The sequence below is a fragment of the Sminthopsis crassicaudata genome, chromosome 3, assembly GCF_048593235.1.
Source record: "Sminthopsis crassicaudata isolate SCR6 chromosome 3, ASM4859323v1, whole genome shotgun sequence".
Taxonomy (NCBI): Eukaryota; Metazoa; Chordata; class Mammalia; order Dasyuromorphia; family Dasyuridae; genus Sminthopsis; species Sminthopsis crassicaudata.
Window position 1 is genome coordinate 185,677,937 of NC_133619.1, and position 21,489 is coordinate 185,699,425.

Here is a 21,489-nt window from a genome sequence, read left to right on the forward strand (position 1 = left end):
TTATCCAAGTCTGAGAATTAACAAATCAGTAATGACAATGGGTCCTGACAGTGAAGAATTTTAGAGTGGCAGCGGGAATCACTAAGTAGCAGATCATGGGGTCAGGCCTTGCTATGAGGCAGGTGAAGAGTGAGTGAGATGAATTAGGAAGATCAAGGGACTAAAAGTGATAATTAGTTTGAAGAACAAGTTAAAAGAGTGAAAATGGCAGAAAGAGATTGAAGTAGTGATCAGAGAGTGCAATTCTGAATTATCTGGAAGGAGGAAGAGAATGGGAGCAAGCATTTATTAAGCATAGCTACCATGTTCCAGGCATTGTGCTATATGCTTTACAAATATTATTTCACTTGATATGCACAACAATCCTGAAGGATAGGTGCTATTATTATTCCCATTTTAGAGTTGAAGTGAAGCACACAGAGGTCAAGTCACTTTCCCAGAGCCACATAGCTAGTAAATGTCTGAAGTTGGATTTTGAAGCCAAATCTATCCCCTGGGTCATCACCTGCCTCTGGTTTAGTTCCCTGGCAGCCAAAAGTTCTAAGTTATGACCATGTATGGGTGACCATGTGTTCCTGAAATGTGGGGGAAAGAGGCCACTGAGTGAGAAGATGGCTAAGTAATTGAGTGGCTATGGTGGTAAATAAAATGATGATATCAATACCTAAGACCCAGAGGATTATAAGAGAAGGATAAGGAGGAAGAGGTACTAAGGAGAATCAATGCAAAAGACTGAGAATCTGAAGAGAATGTCTGACCTAGAGATCAATAGAAGATAATAACAAGGATAGGGACAGGGTAGCATATACAGCCATAACAGATTACAAAGGAGGAAAGGTAAATCAGGAAAAGTAATAGCTAAAAGCTTTGGAAATCAAGGAGCAAGCCAATATTTTCTTCTAATTCTGTTCAGTAGTTTTCAATCCTGTCTGACTCTTAATGACCCCATTTGGGGTTTTCTTGGCAAAGATACTTGGTTTGCCATTTCCTTCTCTAGCTCATTTGATAGATGAGGAAACTGAAGCAAACAGGGTTAAGTGACTTGCCCAGAGTTATATAGCTAATGTCTGAGGCCAGATTTGACCTCAGAAAGATGAATCTTTGTGTCTTCAGGCTAGGCACTCTATTCACTGTACCATCTAACTGTCCTTTCCTAATTCTGTGAAGGAGATTTGAAGAAGCAATCACATGTGGTATTCTCAGGGAAAGACACTTTTCAATGCTAGGGGGAGTTAAGAAAAATGTTGGGATTCTCAGGGTCAAAAAAATCTTAATTAAAAGGGATCCCAAAGGCCACCTAGTTCAAATCTTACCTGAACAGAAATTCCCTGGACAGATCTTTGATGAAGATTCATGTCTCCTTTAAATAGCTCAGAGATTTACATGCATTTTAGGACTAATTTCCATATGTACATCTCTGTTTTTATTTTCTCTTTTTTGAAAAAAATTACAATCAATTTTTTAAATTTTATTTTTCAGTTATTGAAAATTCACCTTCTTTCCCTTCCTTCCTCTGCTGCCCTCATTAAGACAGAAAGAAAAGAAAAAAAAACAACCTCTGGAACAAACATGCATAATCAACCAAGGAAATTCTTTCATTGGTCATGTCCAATGCCTATATAAATGAAAATAGGCCAATATATACTATGCATGTGTGCATATATGTATGATATGACCTATACAGGAATTTGCATATATAGAGCCATATATGATATGTGTGTATGACATGTCCTGTGCAGGAATTTGTATCAAGAGACCTGCAATACATATTTGTATATGTATATGGCATGACCAATGCAGGAATTTGTTTGCTTGATAATTGTTATAAGGATTTTTTTTGTTGTTTTAATGAGAAAGATGGAGAAGGTAAATGGGAAACATATACATACATACATACATACATGTATATACACACATATGTATACCTGCACCCTGATTCCATCATCTCTCTTATTAGGAAAGGTTGATAATATGTTTCATTATGATATATGGAATTGTAATTGGCCATTATGTTGATTTGATCAGATCTTTTGTCTTTCAAAGTTGCATTTACTTTGTTGTTATTATATGGTTTCTTCTTCCAGTTCTCATAAATTCTGCATCAGTTTCAACAACTCTTGTTAGATTTCTCTGAAATCTTTTCTTAACTCTCCAGAATTTGAAAGGTATGGGTTTACTCAGGACCAGGTTTACAGAGAGGGCTGTGTGACAAGACAGAGGGAGAAACAGAAGAAGAGGGAGAGAGAAATTTTCTCAAATGTATCTTTGGTTCACAAGATTATCATCCTCTCATTTTGGATACTATATTTATTTGAATGTTACCCAAGATTGAATTAGTTTTACTGATTGCCTTGTCATACCATTAAATCCTATTGAATTTGCATTTTCAAAGAGTTTGAAGTGCAGCCTTTCAATCTTGGTTTATTTTATTTGTGAAACAGATACTATATAGTATTATGTATTTCTTTTCTTCTAGAATTTGAACAGACAGAAAATTCAAAAATTCAGTATTTTTTGTTCATATCTTTATTTCTACATTCAGTATTTAAAGAGAAATGAATGACAAGAAAATAATCTGTGAGGAATTTTTATGTGTGTGATTCATTTAACAAGTTTTTGTTGTTAAGCATTTGTTATTTGTATGGCAGTGGAATAGACTTTTGGAAGATACAAAAACATTTTTTAAAACTCTCTAATTTTGAAAAGCTTACAAATCAAGTATACATATAACAAAAGTTAAATAATAGCATGGCGATATAATTCTAGTCTAATGTACAATATAGTTTTAACTGGTCTGAGGATATAAAGAAAATGAAAAACAATTTCTGCTCTCAGTTCAATTCAATAAATCTTCATTAAATATCTGTTCTGTGCCAGGCGCTGTGCTAAACACTAGGGATATAAAAAGAGGTAAAAAAAAAAAAAAAACCCAAAACCAAAAAACAACCCAGTCCCTACCCTCAAAGAGCTTATAATCTAACGAGAGAGACAACATGCAAACAAAAAATATACAAGGCAAATTATATGTAGAATAAATAGGAAATAATTAACAGAAGGGAAGCAGTAGAATTAAAAGGGGTTAGGGCAAGTTTCCTATAGAAGTTGGGACTTTAGTTAAACTTTTAAAAAGCCAGAAAGGTTAAGGGGATGAGGAGGGAAATTGATCCGAGTACATGGCATGGCCAGAAAAAAAAAATGCCTGGAGTAGAGAGTATTTTGTTTGTCTGTTTGCTCCTGGGTATTAAAAGTACATGTTAGGGAGTAAGGTGTAAAAAGTCCAGGCACTGAATGACAAACAGAGACAATGGCAAATTTTATATTTGCTCCTGGAGACAACAGGAAACAGTTTATGGGGATGGGGGAGGGGTGTTGACATAATAATGTTTTAGGAAAAGCATTTTAGTGGTTGAATGGAGAATGCAGTAATCAAGGCATGAGGTGATAAGAAACTGCACTTTAGTAATAGCCATTTCAGAGAAGAAAGGGGACATATTTGGGAAGATCAATGCATTTATCAAAAAATAATTGGATTAGATAGCTTCTAAAATCTAATTCTAAAGCTTGAGACTGTATGTATCCCTCCTTGACCCAACTACCATCATCATTTCCATTTTTTCCATTAGTCTGTAAATGTCTGTATAATGCAGAATGTAAGCTCCCTAAAGATTAAAACTCTCATTTTTTCCCTTGAACCTGAGTTCAATACATTACATGGTACATAGCAAATAATAAATAATTATTGACTGATTGAAAGATTCATTCCTCCCTACTTTGACATACATGCACATGCTTGTGCTCATACACACACACACACACACACACACATACACACACACACACACACACACACACACACACACACACTTGCACGTCTTCATCTTCTTCCAGTGCTATCTTGTCTGTATTCAATATGGTTTTCTTGTTCCCACAATGCCATTATTTGTTTTACCTAAATTTACTTCCTACTTCCAGTAATAAAGATCTCTATATAAAGTCCAAAGTAAATCCATTGTATGCTAAATTCTGCTGTATGGAAGATAAATCTGTAGCATAGTTACAAAATTATTAATGGATCCCTGTAAAAATAAACACACAAGTTGTTGACATGCCATATAATACCATCTGCTATATATATCACCATAGGGAAAAGACATTAAATTACTTCCTATTTTAAAACTATCCCCTTAAGACACACTTTTGTGATAGTTACACCTTTGTGTTGTGCGTCCAATTCTGACTAAATATTTTTTGTAGATCTAGAGTTTCTATGAGCTAATGAGCTTTTGCTCATTAGCTGATGCTCAAGCATCAGAACTGTATAAATCTAAAGAGGTACCGGGCAACCATCAGTGAGCTGCAACAACGTGACATGGGTGATTAAATTAAACATCTGGCTTCCTTTCATTTGCTTTTCTTGGTAAAATTTAAATGAGGAATTTTACACTCCAGATTTTTCCTGTAATTAATTTGTGACATTAAAAAAGTGGGGGAGGAAGCTGCAAAGGAAAAAAAAAGGGAATTCAAATCTAAAAACATAATGAACATATTGTGAGTTACTGCCCTTCAAATCCTAGATCGGAGAAGGAGGAGGAGAGGAAGGAAAGACGGATTCCAATCACAGTATACAGTCTAGTTATAAATGCCAGGAAAATAAATATTTCAATAAGCACAAATAATGTAATCTAACAAGGTAAGAAAAGGGCCTCTCCTGTTTCTTAAAGTGTTATAGAATACTACATCTTAATATAGTGGAAGTGTTATTGTCATGCTCATTTTAGAGATGATGAAACAATGCACCATCACATAACTAGAAAGTGTTACAATCAGGAATTGAATTTACATTTGTCTTCTCCAAACCTCCCATGCTTTCTATTGGAGGATCTTTGATTTAGCCCAATGATTCAACATTGGGCTAAATCAAATAAATATAATCAAATAAATATAATAATATAATTAAATATATATGTATATAATCATATATATATATATATATATAATCAAATAAATGATTCAACATTGGGCTAAATCATATAAACAGATATGTTTATAATTCTAGAATATTAAGCTGTGGGGCAGCTGGAGCACAGTGGATAGAGTGAAAGAGCTGGAGTCAGGAAGATGAATCTTCCTTAGTTCAGATCTGTCCTTAGACGCTCAGAGATGTGTGACTTGGGCAAGTCCCTTTTTTTCTTTTCTTTTTTTTTTTTTTTTATTAATTTTATAATTATAACATTTTTTGACAGTACATATGCATAGGTAATTTTTTTTTACAACATTATCCCTTGTGCTCACTTCTGTTCCAGATTTTCCCCTCCTTCCCTCCACCCCCTCCCCTAGATGGCAGGCATTTTGGGCAAGCCACTTAGCTCTGCTTCATTTTCCTCATCTGTCAAATGAGAGGAAGAAGGAAATGGTAAACCATTCTAGGATCTCTGCTCAGAAAACCCTAAATGGGGTTTGGAAGAGTCAGTCACAACTGATTGACTGAACAACAAATATTCAGATGTAACAGACTTGAATGTCTTAGATTGAAACTTCAAAAAGGAAAGCTAATTAATAATTAACTTGCTCTGTAAGGTGTCATGGCTAGGGGCAAACTTCCTTTAATTCCTTTGGATCGAGATAGTAATAATGAAGAGATGATAATGATTGCCATTTATATATGTTTTAAGGTTTGCAAGGTGATTCGAACATATTATATTGTTTTGATCCTCACCACATCCTAGAAAGTAAATATTACAAATCTCATTTTATAGATAAAGAAACTGAGGCTTAAAAAGGTACAAGGGAGGACTTGAACTTTATCTTACAGCTCATTTAGCTTTGAAATCCAATGAATCTATGCTATTGATATATAACAAACTTTACAATGAAAATTAAGGAAGCTTAATTAACAATTTGCTATTCTATATATACTTGTAATTAATACTCACATCATTTCTCAGAACTACAAATTATGGATCAAAATAAATTATAACCATGATGAAGTACAAAGTTTCTGTCCTGACATTTCTTAAAATTTATTTCTGATTTTTTTTTCAGCAGAATATGTAAATTTATACATTACTTCCAATTACTTATGCTCTAATCATCTTTTTACCCAACATCTATATTTCCAATTAGATGCTGGGTAAAAAGGTGATTAGATCATAAGTAATGAACTTTACTAGGCTTTAAAAATCACCTGTCAGATTTTTTTTCCCATTCATGCCACCTTTAATCTGGGTTCCTTTAATTCTTTTTTCTTTTAGTGTATTTGTTTTTAGTGTACACTTTTTTATGAATTATGTTGGGAGAGAAAAATCAGAGCAAATGAGAAAAACCATGGGAGAGAAAAAAAAAAAAAACAGAAAAAAGAAGTGAACATATTGTCTCCTTAGTTCTGTCTCTGGTTACAGATGGCATTTTCTGTCCAAAGTCTATTGGGATTGCTTTGTATCACTGAACTATTGAGAAGAACCAAGTCTTTCATAGTGGATCATTGCACATTCTTATTGTTATTGTGCATGATGTTTTCCTGGTTCTGCTTGTTTCACTCAGCATCAATTCATGTAAATCTTTCCAGGCCTTTCTATAATCAGCTTGTTTATCATTGTTTATAGAACAATAATATTGTTCTATAATAATAACAACAATATTATATTAATATTATAATAATATTCCATTAATATTATTATATTATATTATTATAATTATATGTAACATATAATTATAATAATATTATATTAACATAATAATAATATTCTATAATAATATTCCATTACCTTCATGTACCATAGCTTGTTCAACCATTCTCCAATTGATGGGTATCCACTCCTTTTCCAATGCTTTGTTACAAAATTTGCTACAAACTTTGCTACAAAAATTGCTGCTACAAACATTTTTGCACATTTTCCCTTCCTTTATGATTTCCTTGGGATACAGATCCAGTAATGGCACTGCTGGGTCAAAGAATATATACAATTGCTCTCCAGAATAGTTGGATTATTTCACAACTCCAGCAACAATGTCCCAAAGTGTCCCAGTTTTCCAATATCCTGTCCAACATTTATCACTATTCTTTCCTGTCATTAGCCAATCTGAGAGGTGTGAAGTGATATCTCAGAGCTATTTTAATTTGCATTTCTCTAATCAGTAGTGATTTAGGGCATTTTTTCATATAAATATAAATGGCTTTAATTTCATCATCCAAAAATTGTCTGTTCATATCCTTTGACTTTTTATCAGTTGGGGAATGATGTATATTCTTATAAATTTGACACAGTTCTTTATATAGTTTAGAAATGAGACCTTTATCAGAAAAACTGGCTATAAAGATTTTTTCCCCAGCTTTGTACTTCTGTTTTAATCTTGTTTCTCTTGATTTTGTTTGTGCAAAACCTTTTTACTTTAATGTGATCAAAGTTATCCATTTTGCCTTTCATAATGTTCTCTAGTTCTTCTTTGGTCATAAATTCCTCCCTTCTCCAAAGATCTGATAGGTAAATTATTCCGTGTTCTCCTAATTTGTTTATGGTATCATCCTTTATATCCAAATCATTTATCCATTATGACCTTATTTTGGTATGAGATGTGAGAAGTAAGTCTATGCTGAGTTTCTAGCATTTTGTTTTCCAATTTCCCCAGCATTTTTTGTCAAATAGTGAGTTCTTATTCCTGAAACTGAAGTTTCAATATCAAATACTAGGTTGCTAAAGACCTTGCTTATTGTGACATGTGTATCTAATCTATTTCACTGACTCATCCCTCTATTTTTTTAGTCTGTACCAAATAGTTTTGATGACTGCTGCTTTACAATTTAGTTTTAGATTTGGTACTGCTAAGCTACCATCCTTTGTATTTTTTTTCATTAATTTTCTTGATATTATTGACCTTTTGTTTTCCAGCTGAATTTTGTTGTTATTTTTCCAGTTCTATAAAATATGTTTTGTCAGTTTGATTGGTATGACATTGAATAAGTAGACCAATTTAGGCAGAATTGTTGTTTTTATTATATTAGTTCAGCCTAGCTTCCATGAACAATTTATATTTTTCCAATTGTTTAGATATGATTTTATTTGTGTGAGAAGTATTTTGTAAATTATGTTCTTACAGTTCTTGGGTTTATCTTGGCAGATAGACCCCCAAGCATTTTTTTTTGTCTACAGTAATTTTAAATGGAATTTCTCTTGCTGGTGGGCTTTATCAGTAAAATATGGAAATGCTGATAATTTGTGTGGGTTTATTTTATATCCTGCAATTTTGCCAAAGCTGTGAATTGTTTCCAGTAAACTTTTGGATGATTTTCAAGGATTTTCTAAGTATATCATCATATCATCTGCAAAGAGTGATAGTTTTATTTCCTCAATGTCTATTCTAATTCCTTTAAGTTTTTTTTTTTTTGTTTTTGTTTTTTTCTTATTGCTAAACATTTCAAATACAATGTTGAACAATAGTGGTGATAATGGACATCTTTCTTTCATCCCTGATCCTATTGAGAATGCATCCAGTTTCTCTTTCTAAATAATTCTTGCTGTAGGTTTTAGATAGATACTGCTTTTTATTTTAAGGAAAGCTCCCTTTATCCCTATGCGCTCTAGTGTTTTTAATAAGAATGGGTATTATAATTTGTCAAACACTTTTTTTGCATCTATATGATTGATCATATGATTTCTGTTGGTTTTGATATTGATATGGTCTATTATTGTATTAATTTGAACCAGCCCTGCATTCCTGGTATAAATCCCACTTGGTCATAGTTTATTATCCTGCTGATAAGTTGCTATAATCTCTTTGCTAATATTTTATTTAAAATTTTTGCATCAATTTTTCAGATTTTCTAATGGAATAGTTTTCTAAAGTGAGAACAAACATTGGAACATTGCCATTTCAGAAATGAAGCAAGAGCTTCCTGGTGATTTGTGTTCAACAAATTGAGGCCTAGAATCTCATAATTCTTGTTCATCCTCCATTCATTAGAAATCCCAAAACAGCAGAAGAAATAAATTATCCCTGTAATGTATAAGATAAACACTTCTACAATCACTAAAGATGTCTAGATGTTGATAAAGTCCCCTTTTCCAATAGCAACAAAGTATGATTGAGTGCCAGATTTCCATAACAGTATTCAATTTCAATATTTAAATCCACCACTAAAGAAAGAACTATGTCCATATATAATGACCCCAGAGAGCCCATTGCTTGACATATATTCAGGGAGTTCAATAATAAAAAGAAAAGTCTCATAGACAGCAAAATAGATATAGTAGCATGTCTTACAGTAGCAAAAATCTGGAAACAATAGAGATGCCCATTTATTGTGAAATGGATGAACAAATGGTTGTATAGGAATATAATGAAATATTACATATTAAAATATGATAAAGAAAGAGAAGCATAGGAAGAGTTCTATGAACTGTTACAAAATGAAGCAGCTAGAATTGGAAAACTATGAGTACAATAATGTAAAAGAAAAAACAACAAGAAAACAACAGAAGCAGAATGCTTTCAAATTAGGAGAACAAAGTTTATTCACAGAGAAGAGATTTCAGAATACATCTCCTTTTTTCTTTCTTTTTTTTGCTAAAGTAAAAAAAAAAACTATTGTTCTATTAATACAGGATTAAGTTTTACAAAATCATTCTTTTCTTTCTTGTTTTAATTCTGTGTGCAAGGGTTAAGTATATAATAGGAAAAAAAGTTTATTTTTTTTAAAAAAGATAGCAGTAAAAATTTTTATAAAGAATCGAGCATGAGGAAGAAAGAAAGATAAATCATTGTCAAAGTTATTTTGTCCACAAACTCAGTAAAGGGATCTACCTATGAGATCCAAAGTGGGAAATCATAATTGAGGCAAATGGTGATTCAGAGCTTGAGGTATCTGGATAGAAACCTTCATTCTTTACTTTCCTTCAGATGTATAGTTCATGTAATGGTTCATTAGCAAGAGCACTCTCTCTGAAGTCAAAAGATGCAGGTTCAAATTCCATCTATGACACTTACTATCTGTATGACTTTGAGCATATTATTTATCCTTCGTGAGCCTCAGTTTCCTCATGGATAAAATCGGGAAGGCAGTGGCCTATGTGCCTTCTGAGATTCTCTAATGTCCCCCTACATACTTGTTAGGGTTATTTAAAACACCTGACACAACACATCAGCGGATATTCTCACAGAGGCTTCCTCTGCTACAATTTAGGCCTTCAGTCCAGATTGACTTTCTTTTGTAAAAGAAAGAGGAGACCAACTGTGCCCATGAATTCACTGCCCTTTTGTCTTAACATCGAACCAGCATATAGTCTCTAAAGCAAAAATCAAGTAATATGTAGGTTGCCTTTTAAAAGAAATTTTTCTTCCTGCAAATTAATAGCAGCTGCTGCCACCATCTGAAGTTATAGGTGCCTATCCGAGAAGGGGGCTTAAACAAGTAGAGTTGTACCCTGACTTACATTTCTGGCATGAAACAAGCACATTGTGATCTCTGACAGGTTCTGCTTGAGCTCATCACACTCCCGCACCCCCTCCCGTTAGTCACATGGCATCAACCCCAAACAAGAAGGAAGCAGCTACCCCAGAAACGAAAATAGCCATCTGCACAAAAGTGAGCTTTCCAATACTAGAACATGATTCACAAGTGCTAATGTTTCTCTTTTAAATGATTTGAGTCTCATGGAGGAGTTTATCAATTTCCTCTCATCTTAGTTGAGCAGAACAAAATTTCAGAAAGCACAAAGACAAGCACATGGGAGGATGTATGCTTTTGCACACACACACACACACACACACACACACACACACACACACATATCACAATATTCTTTTTACCCACCTATTTTTGCAAGGGATGCAAGAAGTATCCAAAGGGTTACTTCATATGGAATTTGAACATAATCATAATCCAGAGAAAAAACAGACAGCCTTTCATCCTGGTCCGAGCTAGCAGTGCTAGCAACAGGAGCAGCAGCAGCAAAGCGAGCCTTAGGTTCAGAGTAAGAAGTGGAGTTGCCAGATACATTCACATTGCAGGCAGCACCAGGAAACTTGAAGACCACCAGCAGTAGCAGCAGCGGCGGCAACCACTTCCAAGCACTCAGAGGCACAAGGAGATGAAAAGCCATGGTGTGCGCTTCAGCCTCCCACCTATGTCCTTGTCTGTTTAAGTAGACAGCCCTCCACAGGCTTTTGTATTCTCCCAGGAAGACGCTGCATGCACCTTTGCCACAGGTAGCTCCCCTCCTGAGGCCAGCCTCACAGGTTATGCCCAGCAGGGAGCTGTCATGTCAGCAAGCAACAAATCCTGGTGCTCTCAGACCTTTTCTGACGCACTGGCATCCAGACAGCTCAGTCTCTGTGTCAAATGCAGGTATGGGGTAGATTGGGGGAAATCCAGGTAAGACTCTTCATCAGCTTGTTTGGCCATGATCTGAAGTGGAATTGACATAGAGGGGAAAATAACCAATCACTTCTCTCCAATCTGACTCCAAGCTTCACAGTACAAGGATTCTCCCTTATGTGGGGAAATTAAGGAGGATGCAAAACTCATTCCAGATCCAACTGAAAGTCCCTTCTAAAAAAGAAAAAAATAAACCCTTCCCTCTTGATTCAGAGCCCAGAAAATGTCGTGGTTTTTTTTTTTTTTCCAGGTGTTTCCTTCTTCCTCCTTTTCTCCTCCTCCAGCTCCTTCATTTATTTTGTATGGCCAAGGCAGAAGGTAGCTTCTGAACCATTCCTAATTAAGTGCACTTCTTTGACTTTTGTAATGAAATGCTTCCCCCATGCTCACCCTCCAGAACTTACACTGGTGGCATCTAGTGGGCAAGCACTACAACTACACCTTTGCATCACTATACCTGGGGCATTTTATTGATGAGGCATCTCATCACCCCGTAGATGCCAGTCTATGTTATATACATAAGTAATGTGCACAAGAAGAAAACACAATCCTTTCTCTCAAGGAGCTCACACAGTTATAAAGGAGAGATTATTTGGCAGAATGAACACTGTATAGAATGTCAGAAAAATTGCATTTCAATCTATCTTTAATTAGAGTAGCTGTAGTAAATTACTTCCTCGGGGGGGGGGGGGGGTCTTAATATTTTAAAATGAAAGAAGTAGATTAGATCACTAAAGTTTTTTCAAATTCTAAAATTCTATGATCCGTGGAGTTCATGTTACCACAAAAGCAAATCCCATTTAATTTAAGAAAGATTTATTGTACTTTGTGCAGTGCACAGATGGTTTTTTTACCTAAAAGTGTTATTGAACACGTCTTGAATTTTGTCATAGAAAGCAATTGAATCAATCTTAGCCATAGACACTCCTGATTAAGCTCAAAGATATAAAGCCAAAACAAAAGAGTCCTTTTGTCCTCAAGGAACTTACATTCTACTAAATACAAGTAAAGTATATACAAATGTTAAGTAATCAGAGACCATGTAGTGTAACTAGTATTGACAGAAAGGGCAGCTGGGAAATGTGTGTGTGTGTGTGTGTTTTTTTTTTTTTTAAATTAACTAGGAGAGATTGAAAGATTATGAAAGGTTACAAGGGGAATTACAAATTTCCAAGTTTTCTTGTGCTTACTCTCCTAATTCTTCAGTTTCGTGTTACACAGGGGTTCTCAAACTATGGTCCGTGGGCCAGATGCGGCCCTCTGAGGACATTAATGTGGCCCTCCGGGTTATGGCAAATGGGCTGAGGGGTGGAGACAGTGTGAGTTTTTTGTTTTTACTATAGTCCGGCCCTCCAACAGTCTGAGGGACAGTGAACTGGCCCCCTATTTAAAAAGTTTGAGGACCATTACACTTCCCAATAGTTTTTTCTACCAGCATAGGGTTATCATAGGAATTTGAACTAGTAAGGTCTTGCTACATAATAGTAGCTAAGTGGACTTCCTAAACACATTCAGTTGGAATGTAAAATCTGAAGGAAGAGAGATATATGATATGATGGAGATGAGGTGAAAAATATTCATTCAATCAATCTTTTTAACAAGTGTTTACTGAGTGCCTAGTATATTCAAAGAGTTTTGCCAAAAGATATTGGTAAAGATATAAGATATAACTCATGCCCTCAAGAAAGGATTTTCCTTAATACATTGATTAGCTTTGTGATCTTAAACAAATCATTATAATAGTAACAACACCAACAATAATAAATCACTACTACTTATATAATGCTTTGAGATTTACAAAGCACTTTACAAATATTTTAACAACTCTGGGAGATAGATGCTATTATTATATTCTTACAAAGGAGGAAACTAAGGCTGAATGTAATGAAATGATTTGCTCAGAGTTACATAACTATTAAATGTCTAAGGCTAAATTTGAACTAAATTTGAATTCCTGACTCCAGATATAGTACCAGGCCAAAAATAAGGCACTCGTACCTGTGCCTTATTTTTTCCGCCATCAAATAGAAGGCTATTGGGAGGGGGGAGGGTATGGACTAGATGGCTTCTAAGGTCCTTTCCAGCCCTAAGTTCTAGGTGAGTACTTGTATTAAGATGAGAAACAGAGACAGAGAGGCAAGCAGATACACACACACACACACACACACACACACTGAGAAAAACTGACAGAGACAGAGACAGAGAGACAGAAAGACAGAGATAGGTGCAGGAAAAGACAGGGAGAGAATGAAAAAGAGAGGGATTGAGAGAATAAGAGAATTGAGAAGAGAAAAAACATTGGGGTATGTAGCACATATATGTAGATATATAAAATGCATTCATATATATATATAAGAAACATTGAACTAGATTTTGTAGATTTTTATTTTAGCTGAAACCTATGATTTCATCCATGTAGGAAACTCCCAGATACTGATAAACCTTGTTCTGAAATTTATTTTTTTAACGAATTGCTTGAGGCACTGAAAGGTTAAATGACTTGCCCAGGTTGATAGAACTAATTTGAGACATAAGGCTTGAACGCATTATGTCTTTCTGACTATTCATTCACTACATTGTCTCATATTTGAAGTGTGTGTGTGTATAGGTATGTATGTGTATAGAGAAGATTCAAAATGGAAATAAGAAATGTGAAAAGTAACATTTATTTTACATTAATAATTATTTACAGAGAATTAACATAAATATTCAAATACTTTTAGCCAATAGAGACCAATATCTGCAGATTTTTTCAAATTTATATAGATAATTGCCTCATTTGGGTAAAAATCTCAACTTCAGTTAATAGTGAAAAGCTAACACAAAGGCCCTGGAAGTTCCTATACCTATCTTAGTCCCGTAAACTAAAGAGTTTTCTTCTGTCTTCCCCATTTGGAAGCCTTCCAGCCCAAAATATGAGACATAGCCATGAAGGAATGAAACCTACCCAAATGAATCAAAAGCAGATCCACACTCAGAGGAAGAAAATCTAGCGTGATGTGTTCTGTGGCAGTATGACTGACAATACATATCTGGAAACATGACTCTTTAGGGTTTTCTTACCCTTCTACTTTAGATTCCTAGAAACTGGATTTGTTTTAAACATTCTTACAATTGTTAATGCAAAGGAAACCCCAGAAAGAAAGTTAACCAAATAACAAAGTCTTCAACTGTATGTGGTCAACCAACAATCCCATCTTTCCATACTCACATATTAAATTTTAAAAAATTAAAAGTTGCCAGTGTTATGTCTCTTCCTTGTGGAAGTTTTACTTTGGCTGGAGTTCCCTTTTCACTAGCTTGCTTAGCCCTTTGGAGAGTGAATATCTGCTGCATGTCTGGCTATTCTGACAGGGCTCAAATTTTCTATTCTTTTTTTAGGAAAGGAATAGAGATATAGAATTGATCCCAGGTTGTTCAGAAAGATGACTTGCTTTCCAAGTTTATAGCTACTAATTAAGCTGGGATGGTCTTGAATCTCATCTTGGCACTTCCAAACCTTGAATTGAGGGCCCACATCCTGAGCTGGAAGACACTCAAAAGTTTTGACCCAGCTTTAGGGACACAGACCTGGCCTTGTCCCTATGTCCCAAAGCCAAACATTCCCACAGTCTCTGACATATATGACTAACAAAGAGATTCTTGGAACGGTTCAGAACTGGGATAGGAGGAGGAAAAAAGATTGTTTTGCTCTGTGAGGGCAATGAAAACTCTCTGACCCTATGATTCCTCTACAATGATAAAAAATGATATTTCTATTGTGGCTTTTATATATATACTACCTTATTTGAATTCCACAATAATTCTGCCAAGTAATACTGTAGGTATCATTATCTTCATTTCACAGACGAGAAAACTGACTGTGAGGGATAAACTGACTTACTTAAGCTTACATACCTAGTAAGTATAAGAGGCAGAATTTGAGTAAGGCTCTTCCTGACTTTAAATCTAGTACTCTAATCATTAAGCTATGCTGCCTTTCAAAATGGATCAGATAATATCTTAAGGTATGACATTCTATATCTGTGATAGGTGTAACTCACCCTTGGCCCAGGATTTTCAGCCCTAATTCCTTTTCTTGAAGACAATTTATTTGCTTGTTACTAAGCTTGCTTCAACTTTTAGATATAATTTGTTTTTTTTGTTTTTTTTTCATGCTTTGCTTAGATTAACTCAAAAGCTCTGTCCTCTCTAGAAGTCAATGAGTTTTTCATTGCTATAGGCTTCATTTCTAAGCCTTTCTCCCCAATTTTGGATTCACCAAAGTGCCCTAAACCAACTCATCTTTTTTCTGTTCAAAATGAATAGCTTCTTTGGACCTTCCATTGAATTCCTCTTTATGGTTAGAAATTGACAGAATTTAGATAACAAACACATCTTGAAAATATTGAATATATCACAACTTTTTGAACACAACTATGAGGTCCATTCACTGCTCTCTCAGCTTTTAAATTAATGATTCTTCTCAAGAATGCTAGTCTCTTTTATTTCCTCTTCTCTTCTCTAAGAAAGTAGATGCTCTAGAATCCAGTTTAACAAGAAAAATATTTTTCACCACAACTGTTTAGCCATTATTTTCACTATCAGGAAGGTTGTCTCAGTACTTTAGACTTCCTCACAGAGTTTTATTGACAATCACAGGTCTCTTTGTGATCCCTGAAGATCTCTAGGAGATAAATTAATTTCTCTCTTTTCTGGCTTTCTTTTGAACAGAGCAAAGAAAAAAAAAGAAAAGAGAAAAAGGAAAAGAAAAAAAAAGAGAAAGAGTAGCCAAAAAAGGAAAAGAAAAGCAAGGCAAAGGAGGAAAAACGAAAAAGAAAAGAAAAGAAACCTTAATTTTCTTTGATGAGGGGGGAAAGGGAGGGGGAGGAATAATTATTTATACATGTGCCAGGCATTTTGCTAAGTACTTTATAATGTTTTTTCAAAGGTGCTATCATTATTCTCATTTCACATTTGAGAAAACTGAGGCAAACAAAGGTTAGAACCTTGCCCACACTCTCCCAGCCCATAAGTATCCTAAGTTGGATTTGAACTCCTGACTCCCAGCCTACTGCATGATATAGTACTACCTAATCAAGAACAAAATTGCTGAAGAAGCTAGGTGATCCATTAGATAAAGAGTATTCAACTTGGAGTCAAGAGGATGTGAGTTCAAATCCCATCTCAGACATTTACTAGCTGTACCAGTCTGAGCAAGTCATTTCCCTATTCTAAGCCTCTATTTCCTTATCTTTAAAATGGGATAATAATAATTCCTCCTTCATATCCAAATAAGATAGGAAAAACAAAGCATAATATAAATGTTGTCTAGTATTATCTTGTGATTGTTATAAGGATCAGATGAGGTAACATAAGGGAGGAACTTTCATAATATTCTTATGTATACTGTAAATATACATAAGATCTAATATAAATGTTAACTATTATCAAAATCCGGAATATTATAGTTTCAGGATGACTCATTGTTGAAAGAAACCTGGTTTTCTGATGGGAGGGTCACTAGAGAGAAGTGGGGTTTCCTTCTCTGAGCTACTGCTCATGGGAAGCCTGGAAAATCTTGAGCCACACTATGAATTTAGATAACTTTTGAGGGAGAACTTCCGTGGTAGCTCCAAGTTCTTATGTTATTAAATCAAAAAGACTCATAAACACTAAATCCCATTTACCCTGAAATGTTTTGACACAGACCCCTAAAATTATTTTGCACAAGAACCTAGTATGTTTGGAGAAAGAGCTAAAGAGTTAATCTATCCAGGTAGATTTTGGACACCAGAAAATTGCATGTTAAAAAAATCAAATATTATTTTTCTTCAATTGGTGAGCATTTATCTTATCTTCCCTTCCACATCCTGAAAAAAAAGATAAATAAAACTCTTCCACAAGTTGTATGATCAAGAAAACAAATTCTTTCATTGATTATGTCAGAAAATGTGTGTTTCATTTCATTTTGGATCCATTACTTGTTCATATCATATAGAGTTAGCGATAAAGTAAGGATTTTCTCTTCCTTCATTTTTCAAATGTAGATTTCTACAGTTTATACATTGTCAACATATAAAAAAGTTGACATGAGATAAACATCAATAGGGGTTCACTTTATACATGAGCAGAGTGGGAAATAATCTATGTTAAAGAATATAGGAAGATCCATTTGCCCTGCAAAATCTCCTCTACCCCACCTGACATTGTGACCATGATTCCATTGCTAAATAGTTATTTATTTGGACTAAAGTATTGTCTTCATATTTTTTAAAGAAATAAGTTTTCTACAATGAGATGCAATAATAAGCAATCATTAGTCCTTAACACTTTAATATCAATTTATATATTCGTTTCTTTCCTACATTACAGTTAGCTGAAAATATAATATTGAAAGAAAAATACTGTTGTACAAAGAAGAAGGAGAGATAATTTGTGCATTGGATATGCCCAGGGGAATATTTGACCTTAGATAATTATGTATGTGTGTGCATATATATTTATATATATACAGAAAAGGGGAACATACCTTAGAGAATATAATGTGTGTTCACATATACATGTATATGTGAACACACATTTATATATACATACACATACAAATAGCCAAGGAGTGAAGGCAGGGCTTTTGGAATTCCACTGGAGCATAAAGCTGTCTTTAAGAATTTTGCAAATGGCATTTAATTTGAGACTCAAAATCTGACAGATTTGCTTTGTACAATCTGAGATCTATTCTGCTTTAAATTGCCATAGAACTGTTTTATAGCCATTTAGTTAATTTGAGAAGTTGTCTGCCTTCCCATACTTGCTTTCTCCCACATGTCATGAAGAAAAATTAAACCAACAGGATAATTGAAAAGAAAGCCTGGTGACAATAATTTTTAGCCATAAAACAAATGAAAAAGGTCATAGATTTGTACTTGGAAGAATCATTAAGTCATCTAATTAAATTTTTTCTTTTTACGGATAAGGAAACAGTCTAGCAACTTGTCCAAAGTCACAGAGGTAGAAGTAACAGACCCATGGATCAAACTCAGATCCTCTGACTCCAAAATCTATACTCTTTCTACTGTTCCATATTCAATTGGAATTCAATAGGGGATGTACCACATTGATGAACCCACTGGTTCTTAAAGGACAGAGACTTTTTCCATAGCAAAGTGTCAATAAACTTTTAGATCACTGCCCATAGAAGCAAGTTAGCATAAAATCATATCATTTTTAGAGCTAGAAGGGGTCTTCAAGATAATTTAGTAAAGTTCCTTTATTTTATAAATGACAGTACTAGACCAGAGAAAATAAGTGATCACTCAGACCAAACTATCAGGAGTGAAAGAAATAGATTCTATTCCAAGACTCATGATTCCCAAATTGGGACTCCTTCCGTTATACCATGGCTCATCTTTAACCTCTTCACTGTGCTTTCCAATTGGGATGGCCACTTTGTGCCAGTTCTTCAGTGGTTCTTATGATGTGGATGCCTTTTGGATGTGAAAGAAGACCTGAAATTTTCTTCACACAGGCAGCAACTGAATGGTAGCAATTTCTAGCCACTTCCAAACTGGATCACATTCAGATCACATAAGATGACATGCCTCAAAAGACCAATGCTACATGTTGGTTTTGCTTTTTTTGTCATTCTATCCTAACAGAGAGACCTTAGAGGACAAAATTCCTGTAGTAGTTAAGAGTACGTGATAAGGTTATGAACACAGCTTAAATGATTAGAGAATGGAATTGCCTCAACACTTTAATAAAATAATTTCATTTTTTCAAGAGATCTCTGATCTCACCAGTAGGTAAATTCTCCTCATTAATAAAGCAAACAGCAGATAAATGTAAATATTTATATACATATACATATATTTATGTTTATATTGTGCATGTTTACACACTCATAATCACCAGAAGAGTGATGAATTTAAGACCAACATTAAAAGAATTATGCAATTTCTGAAAGCCAATATAGCTTGCTATATTTTAGATTCAACTTATTGTCCATTTGCAGTGTGACTCCAAATAGGTTCTATGGACAATCTGTTCAAGTATGTAATAGTCTAAATAATCAGTATTCTTTATCCAATTGTTTTTGTTTTTATTTTTTTCCTGAGTGGATTGTATAGTAAAGCTGAACTCTTTTCAGTGATTGGGGCTCTTGTTTAGCAGGCTCTGCCATGTTGCAGGGGTTAATGTAATAAGCAGTACATCGTCTATAAAGAAGTTCATCTGGATGACTTCACCATTTATAGAAAATACATCTTTGTACTAGATAGAATACTAGTAAATTCCTTGGGAAAGCAAGCAACTCCTTATTTGTTAAGCTCGATACTAATACTCAGAACCAACATTAAGCATTTGTCATATTTTTCAAAGACATTTGTATAATGTTGATATAGGCATGAGAAACTCTTGGAGAATAGTCTTTAAAGTGACATTCAGCTCTATTAAATCAAATGCTTTTTTATAAGCAACCAATATAGTCTTACACTTACTAAGCCTTTCATTTACTAATGTGACTATAAAAATGTGATCTGCCATAAAACAGTATCTACAAATACCTCCCCGCCTCCTTCTCATACCTTGTCTAAGGATACACTTGATGGCTAGTCTCTTAGCAGTTTTATAGAGAGCTGAAAAAGTAGAGCTATGGGTTAGTGATTATTATATTTTCTCTCTTACCTTTTTAATAATAACAATAATATGAGATTTACTTTGTGTCTTTGAAAAGTTCTCCCAGAAATCTTGAAATCTGATTTCTTAATATTTTCAAAATTTTAGCATTTCAGCACAGATCTTATCAGTATTCAGTCCACAGTTGTTTCCCATTTTTGTTTTCTTATGGGCCATGACCAAATCTTAACTATCAGGACTGTGATGTGAGAATGCAAATGTAGTGGTGCCATAGGTTTTGATAATGAAAAGAGTTTATTAAAAAAGTCTTTATATATCTTTGAATTTTTCATTAGATTTTTTTTTTTGCTTCTTTCCAGTTTCATCTTTAAATATCCTTGAGATAATTTTAATTGGTCAGGTTTCTTGCTAAATTTAAATTAAATCTCGTTTTATCTCCACCAATTCTTACTGCTTTATGAGGTGGCATTTCCCAGGATTTTCACCATCTGTTTCCTTTAAGAGTCAATAAATGAATTTTCTAAAGATTGAATTTAAAGTGATGTTTTTGGCTACTAGATTCTCCAACTAGAAAAAAGATCAAGTGTTTATTGTTTGTTGGAGAATTTCTAGATTATTTTGATCTCTTATTACAATTAATTTATCAGTTAAAGTTCTTTAGGAATTAGTCTTCACCAATTTCTCATTTTTTCATGCCAATTTAACATGGAACATAATAAACAGATCAGGTTGGAGTCATTTCAATTACATACCATATCTTTCCATCATTTTTATTATAATTACAAGTATGTAACTGAAGAGGACATTGGAGAATATATAGTTCTTTTTACAGATGAGCAAAGTGAGACCAGGAAGATTAAGTTGTCCAAGATTACACAGGCAGCAAATGACTGAATCACAATTTGAATTTAAGTCTTTGAATTTATTTTTATCTTTGATTTTTGAATGAGTCCCATGCAAATTTTAAATAAAAAAGTTATTTTCTTTCTATCAAAAAATGATCACTTTCATTTTTGGTTGCTATTTGATGTTTACTATGTTCAGCACCTTCTTCATTTCTGAAAGAAAGTATTCATTCATGCAGAATTAGGCTTTTCTGTTTTTGTTTCTTATTTCTGAATCACTTATCAATGCATTTTCCCCATTGTTCCCTATGTCTACATTTACATTCAAATGGCAGTGCTTGAGATAACTCACAAACTAAAAATAGGCCAGGAGAGAATAGTAAACACTTCTCCTTATATTATATTACCTTGGAAGAACTGATAAATTATAGATTCTTAGAAGTATCTCTAAAAACAGCTGCACTTGAAGTTTGGGTCATTGCACACTCATCCTTGCAAACAGAGTTCTATTTTATTAAAAAAAAAAAAAAAAGTCAAGTAATAGGCTGTGAAAATTAACAAAACAATGAAAAAAAATTCTGACTACATAATGTTACTATTGGTGAAAGGAAAATCAAAACACACACTCAAAAGGTGATATAACAAAGTCAGAGCTTCTAT

The 21,489-nt window shown here is 34.1% G+C and overlaps 1 protein-coding gene across 1 annotated transcript in view; it reads right to left on the reverse strand.

The window, feature by feature from the left end:
* SLC9A4 (solute carrier family 9 member A4) overlaps positions 1-11,687 on the reverse strand; it is an 82,993-nt gene extending 71,306 nt beyond the window's left edge. Inside the window, exon 1 of the mRNA XM_074299720.1 lies at positions 10,808-11,687. Within this exon, the coding sequence (XP_074155821.1) occupies positions 10,808-11,096 (289 nt within the window). The 5' untranslated portion in view covers positions 11,097-11,687. The remainder of the gene's footprint in view (positions 1-10,807) is intronic.
* Positions 11,688-21,489: the final 9,802 nt, after the last annotated feature.